Source organism: Sinocyclocheilus rhinocerous, unplaced genomic scaffold (assembly GCF_001515625.1).
Source record: "Sinocyclocheilus rhinocerous isolate Xijiao unplaced genomic scaffold, SAMN03320098_v1.1 scaffold2145, whole genome shotgun sequence".
NCBI classification, from domain to species: Eukaryota; Metazoa; Chordata; class Actinopteri; order Cypriniformes; family Cyprinidae; genus Sinocyclocheilus; species Sinocyclocheilus rhinocerous.
Window position 1 is genome coordinate 604221 of NW_015670983.1, and position 7688 is coordinate 611908.

Here is a 7688-nt window from a genome sequence, read left to right on the forward strand (position 1 = left end):
CCAGCAGCTGAGTCCTTAGCCATCTTCAAGAATCGGCTAAAAACACATCTCTTCCATCTTTATTTGACCCTCTAACTCTAGCACTCTCTATTCTAATTCTATTCTTAAAAAACAAAAAAACAAAAAATGGTCCCTTTTAGACTTGCACTCTATTAATGTACTGCTTGTTTTCTTTTTTTTTAAAAACACTAGCTTTAATCTTTTTGTATTCTATCTGTTTTCTTTTTATTTGTTATACAATTAACAAAAGCAAAAAGGCCTCTAACACTAGCTTGCGCTATTCTTTTTCTATTCTATCTGTTTTCTTTTTATTTCTTATATAATTTAAAAAAAACCTTGCTATGTGTGCTGCATTAAGCTAACTGAGACTTGCTCTTTTGTTGATTCTGATTGCTTCTATTGTCCTCATTTGTAAGTCGCTTTGGATAAAAGCGTCTGCTAAATGACTAAAAGTAAATGTAAATATATATATACACACAGTCATGGCCAAAAATATCGGCACCCTTGGTAAATATGATCAAAGAAGGCTGTGAAAAATATTAAATAATGACAAATTACAAACATTTTAAAATGAAAATCAAAAATTTCACTGATGTGTAAAAACTATAGAAAAACAGCCAGAAGCCTTGGTCTAACACTAGCTTGCTCTATTCTTTTTCTATTCTATCTGTTTTCTTTTTATTTCTTATATAATTAAAAAAAAACCTTGCTATGTGTGCTGCATTAAGCTAACTGAGACTTGCTCTTTTGTTGATTCTGATTGCTTCTATTGTCCTCATTTGTAAGTCGCTTTGGATAAAAGCATCTGCTAAATGACTAAATGTAAATATTATTAGAATTTAAATGTTTTCTATGTGAATATCTGTTAAAATGTAACATCAGCATCATTACTCCAGTCTTCAGTGTCACATGATCTTCAGAAATCATTCTAATATGCTGATTTGCTGCATTTTCTGATTATTATCAATGTTGAATGTGATGCATTTTATTTTTCAGGATTCACAGATGAATAGAAAGTTCAAAAGAACAGCATTTATTTGAAACGGAAATCTTTTGTAACATTGTACAATTTAACTTTTGATCAATTTAATGCATCCTTGATGAATAAAAGCATAGCACTTTTGAACAGTCGTGGGAATACATTCTGATATTTAATAATAATGTTTGTGTGTGTGTTTGCATGTGTCCAGAATACTTGAATTACGAGGACACGAAGTTCTCCAAGAGTCGCGGCGTCGGTGTGTTCGGTGACATGGCTAAAGACACCGGGATCCCGTCAGACGTCTGGCGCTTCTATCTTCTGTATCTGCGGCCGGAAGGACAGGACTCTGCTTTCTCCTGGAGCGACATGGCTCTCAAAAACAACTCGGAGCTCCTCAACAACCTCGGCAACTTCATCAACAGGTTTGTGCTGCTGGTAAAGCTGTGCGATAATGAGGACAAAATGATATGTGACCCTGGAGCACAAAACCAGTCATAAGGGTCAATTTTTTGAAATTGAGATGTATATATCATCTGAAAGCTGAAGATAGTACCTCAGAACATTAACTGAAATAAAATAATAACTTTTTATTTAATTTCTCATTTTAATTTAGTTTAACTTGATTTTGTAAGATAACTAAAATTGAAAATGAAATAAAACTTAATATAGGCATAAAAAAATACAAAAACACAACAAAATTACTAAAACTTTAACTAAAATTAAAATGAAAGTGAAATATAAAAATAAAAAATGATTCAAAATATTAATGAAAACTATAATAGTATCTCGATGCTAAAATAAAACCAACATGAAGTAAAATTGAAATATATATTAATAAAAACTATATAGATATATACATATACAAATAAAAATGACAAAAATACACAACCAAACTTCAAAATGAAAATGAAAAGAAAAACTATGAAAATAAATACTGATTCGGAATATTAATAAAAAATATAGCAGTATCTTGATACAAAAATAATACTAGTTTAGGGGTTAATTTTAAGACTTGTTTTGAAGAATTTAAATTTCTACTGAGGTTTAAGATAACGTTCACCTAAAAAAAACTTTAATAATTAACTAATAATTTTATTATTAGTAGTAGTACTATCATTACATTAAGTAATATATTTCTGTCACAGTTTATTTAAGTTAAAATGAACTTTTATTTTGATGGTATGACAATATGCTTAAATAGATTTTTACCTTTTACATGCATTTTTACCTTTATAAGGCCCTTTTTTTTTTTTTTTTTAAGTAAATGAAAGCATCATCTTTCGTGTCAAATTCTTACATTTAATCGATGAATTCAGTTCAAATAGTAAGACACTATAGGGCTGTTACCAATCAAATAAAATCAGCATCAACAAAATTTGTGTTTGCTGTGCAGAGGAACAGAATCTGCTTCTAAAGTGGCGTTTAGATGCATTCACACAGACTGATTAATGCTGGACATGAATGCAGTTCACCTGCAAATGCATAATTAAATGTTTTGATGTTTTAAAAACAAAACGTTTAATAGTGATATTTGGGGGAAAAAATTAGAGAGTTTAATTAAAAATTAAATTCAAATCGCCAGTAGGTGGCGGCAAGTCACTGCACGAGTGAGTCATTGAATCATTCATTCAACCGATTCGTTCAAACGGCTGATTGATTCAGTAACGAAACACGGCTGTGTGCTGCTCATGACTGACACACACTCTCAGGATCATCATAGTTTAGAAAGTCATGTCTTTTATTTTTTGTTTTGTATTTTTAATCAGTGCATATGTTTTTTTTTTGTTTGTTTTGTTTTCTTTTGAATTGATTTCAGTAGGGTCTGGTTACATTTAGTCACTTCACACATCTTGATTGATCAGATTGTTTTTTGATTGGTTTTGCACATTTTATCCATTATAAATGCCTCTATGTCATTTGTTTATTTTCAGTATTGGTTTAAATTTTCAGCGTTATTTATTTATTTAATTTTTAAATTTTAATCACATAAAACAGCAAACTATTTCAATCAGATGACTTGTTCTTTTCCAAATAGATGCAGTTCTTGGTCAAAATGTGATGATAATTAAATCAGACCATCCAGCATTGATTAAAGGATTAGTTCACTTCCAGAATAAAAATGTCCTGATCATTTACTCGCCCCCATGTCGTGTTAACACTTCTGCATCTTGATTGATCAGATTTCAATAAGTTTGCACATTATATTTACATTTGGCCACAAGCTATTAGTAAAAACACTTGAAGCAGGGTTATTATAATTAACACAAACTGAAACGCACACACACACACAACAAAACATAACAAAAAACAAAACTTGATGCACTAAAATAACTAAAATTGAAACCGAAATAAAAATGAATAAAAACTATGCAGACATGCATAAAAAAAACCCAAAACTACTAAAAATGACAGCAAAATTATTAAAACTTTAACTAAAACTAAAACAAAAATATAAAAAAAACTGATTCAAACCTATAGTATCTCAGCTATTTAAAAATGTGCATATGTCCCCTTTCCATCAGTTTAATTTACTTTGTTTTTGTTTTTTATCATTGATGCGAAACTTCACATAATAAAATGTATTAATGAACTTCAATAAATAAATTAAAATATACTCATAGGAGGAAAGTGCACAAATAGTCAAAAGTATGCATGCAATATAAATTAAATCAAACCATCCAGCATGCATTTAAAAATACTAGACTGGAGTCTTGTTCTGTTTAAATCCGTCTTGCTTTTTTTCAGTGTTATAGTGCACATTATATTAGTTTTCTTTCTCATGCAAACTGATCTGAAGCGTGTTGAGCTGTAGTTTTCATCAGTGCTGTTGCTGGTCTCTCCTCAGGGCTGGGATGTTCGTCAGTAAGTTCTTCGACGGCTGCGTTCCTGAGATGCTCCTGAATGAAGATGACAAGCGGCTCATCGCTCAGGTCCGCTGGGAGCTCAAGCAGTACATCCAGCTGCTGGATAAAGTCAGGTCAGTTCCTCGCGCGAGAAACACACAGATTCTGCTGACGCAGGTCTCACAGTCATGTCAGGATCAGCTCTGATTTCCAGCCTGTAATTACATTTGTCTGGCTTTGCTCAGCTCTATAATATTTCAGCAGGTAATTCCTCTATAAATCAGAGTTGCCGGGAAATATCAGGTCAGTGGTGGTTCACAAACTCAGAATAGCACAGAAACTCATTGTAGAAGATGATTCTTTGAAATCCTTAAGGCAAGACACTTCAGCCAAAAAACTGAGAGATTTGGAGCTATTTGACTTTTCATTAGGTGTTGTGATTTTTTTTCTTTTCTTTCAGAATAGTGGAAAGAAAACTGCTTCTAAAAATCTGTAAAAAAAAAAAAAAAAATTTTTATAAACAATATTAAAAAGAAAAAAATGTAATAAAAAAATCCGAAATGTATAAAACAATTACATAAAAAAATATTTCATTATGCTCATATATAAAATTTTTCTTCTTAATTTAAAAATGTTATTTCAGAAAAATACTTATATATTTTATATAAAATATATTTTCATGTAAAATATACATATATAATAATATACATTTAAAAATATATAAAAACGTATACAATTTTATTGTTAAACTTTAATACAAGTTGCATTTTTATACAAGTAACAACATATGTACATGTATACTTACATATATACACACACACACACACATATATTTCTATATAATTTTATCAGCTAGAAACAGCTCTGTTTGAGTATGATGTCTATAAAATAATTTCTTAAAAAGCTCTTGCACGACTAATTATTCTTTTTCATTTTTTTCCCTCCACTTCGGCAGCACTTACTCTAAACTTTACAGTTTTATTCCGATCTATATTCTGAACGCTTGTTTATATCTCAATCGCATTATTTATAACATTTTATTACTAAAATCGTGGTGAAAATGTGTTTGTTTCTGTCTGTTGACAGTATTTTCTGATTTGTGGAGTGATAAAAGGAGAAATCCAAAATCCCCTTTAATATGTCAACAAAATCAAACAAGAATTTTGATCCTCGCGTGATTCAATATTCAGATTTCTGTTCTGGAAATGTATGCAAATTAGTGCACATTCACTTAGATAATGCGCCATATGCATATTTAAACATAACATTTCAGAAAACTTACAAAAAATGTAATGTATTCAGTCAGCTGGGTAAGTATGGTGATATTGAATAGTTAATTTTTTACCCTTTTGCGCCTTTGTTGTCTTACCCAGTTACCACAAAAACTGCAAATGTGTTGGAAATCCATTGTTAAACGAGCAGCAGCATTTATTTCTGATGAGCATGTTTGTGTGGTAATAATGCACATTTGTAAAGACTCTCATCGTGTGTCTGATCAGGATCCGTGACGCTCTGAAGTGCATCCTCAACATCTCTCGTCACGGGAATCAGTACATGCAGCTTAACGAGCCCTGGAAGAAGATCAAAGGAGGAGACGGTGACAGGCGAGTCATGTGACACGCCGTTAATAAGATCGGCATTAATGTACAGAGAAAAAAATTACATTATTTGAGATTATATGTGACCCTGCAGCACAAAAGCAGTCTTAAGTCGCTGGGGTATATTTGTAGCAATAGCCAACGATACATTGTATGGGTCAAAATTATACATTTTTCTTTTATGCCAAAAATCATTAGGACATTAAGTAAAGATCATGTTGCATGAAGATATTTTGTAAATGTCCTACCGTAAATATATCAAAACTTAATTATTGATTAGTAATATGCATTGCTAAGAACTTCATTTAACAAACCATACATCAATGGAAAGATTATGCATTCAGCTTTCAGATGATGCATACATCTCAATTTCACAAAATTGACCCTTATGACTGGTTTTGTGCTCCAGGGTCACATATGAGCACAAATTAATTCTCTCTCTCTAATTTGAATTTTAGTTTTTGGAAGCTTGTTTCCACCACTGAATAACTACAAATTTTATTGCAATTGTTTTTGTTTAATCTCTCACTTTTTATTCAGACTTTTTTTTCTCTCTCACAATTGCTTGATACAGACTCGCAATTGCAAGTTATAATAAAGCAATAATCCCCAAGAAGCCGTGGTTTACAGTGAATTTATAACAGCTAAGGGGCGTTGTTAGGCACGACGCGGAGCTGTTATAAATTCACTGTAAACCACGGCTTCACGGGGCTTAACTATCCGTTTTATAAATTCACAATTGTGTGACGTAAATTTGCAATTGCGAGATAAAAAGTCAAAATTGCGAGAAATAAATTCAGAATTGTGAGACAAAAAGTCTGAAATAAAAAGTTGTGATATAAAAAGTCGCAATTAACTTTTGTATTTTTTTGCGCTGTGTCAGAAGCAGGCTTGTGTGTAACGAGGTGTGTTTGTGCCGCAGGCAGCGAGCCGGGACCGTGACCGGTGTGTCGGTGAACGTGGCGTGTCTGCTGTCCGCTGTGCTGGAGCCGTACATGCCATCCGTCAGTCACACCATCCGCCAGCAGCTGCAGGCGCCACACACCTGCGTCAGCGCCATGCTGCAGAACACGGGGACCTTCATCTGCACGCTGCCCGCCGGACATCGCATCGGCGCGGTACTAAACCAGCTCATTTAATACTAACATTTAACAGTATTAGTTTAATATGTGTCCCTGCAGCACAAAAGCAGTGTTAAGTCGCTGGGGTATATTTGTAGCAATAGCCAACAATACATTGTATGGGTCAAAATTATACATTTCTCTTTTATGCCAAAAATCATTAGGATATTAAGTAAAGATCATGCTCCATGAAGATATTTTGCAAATTTCCTACCGTAAATATATCAAAATTTGGACAACTTTAAAGATGATTTTCTCAATATTTAGATTTTTTTGCACCCTCAGATTCCAGATTTTCAAATAGTTGTATCTCAGCCAAATATTGTGCTATTCTAACAAACCAAAAAATTTCTAAGAATTGACCCTTGTGACTGGTTTTGTGGTCCAGGGTCACATATTAGGTCTCGTAATGTGTAAGAAAAGTACAGCATTATTTAAAAAAAAAAAAAATTTTAACTGAAATTTAGGTATTTTGTTTGTTTTATTTGAATTATAATTTTTTTTGTATTTTGACCTCTCCTGCAGGTCAGTCCTTTGTTCCAAAAGTTGGAGAACGAACAGATCGAGGTTCTGAGGAAAAGGTTTGGAGGACAACAGGTTTGTAAAAGACATTTATCCATTATTAATCAGGGTTCTCCTGCAGAAACTATGAAAATGTGTTTTCCTGGCCAGACATGTTTATGGAAATTAACAAAGTCCTGAAAACTCTTCTAAAAGTTACTGAAATGTAAAAAAATTATAATTTATATATATATATATATATATATAAATAGTTTTTTAAATAACGTTTAATTATTATATATAACATTTATATAAAATATTTCAATATGAATATTTCTAGTTATGCTTGGAGATATATATATATACTAATTTTAAATTTTTTATGTAACAACATATATAGTTCCATATAGTTTTCAAAAAAATATTATACAAATATATAAAAATGTATACAGATTTATTGATTCATTTTTATACAAGTAACAACACACACACACACACACATTTACTTAGCTATCTAAATGGGGACATTACATAGACTTCTATTGTTTTTATATACAGATAGTTATACACTTTTTAACCTAAACCCACCCCTACCCCTCACAGAAAACATTCTGCATTTTTACAATTTCTATTTTTACGACGT

The 7688-nt window shown here is 31.8% G+C and overlaps 1 protein-coding gene across 1 annotated transcript in view; it reads left to right on the plus strand.

Annotated features, from left to right (window-relative positions):
• The window catches only part of mars1 (methionyl-tRNA synthetase 1), a 45132-nt gene that overhangs the window by 34526 nt on the left and 2918 nt on the right, over positions 1–7688 (plus strand). The window contains exons 15-19 of the mRNA XM_016546603.1: positions 1191–1404; positions 3828–3959; positions 5325–5429; positions 6346–6541; positions 7070–7141. Of these exons, the coding sequence (XP_016402089.1) occupies positions 1191–1404; positions 3828–3959; positions 5325–5429; positions 6346–6541; positions 7070–7141 (719 nt within the window). The remainder of the gene's footprint in view (positions 1–1190; positions 1405–3827; positions 3960–5324; positions 5430–6345; positions 6542–7069; positions 7142–7688) is intronic.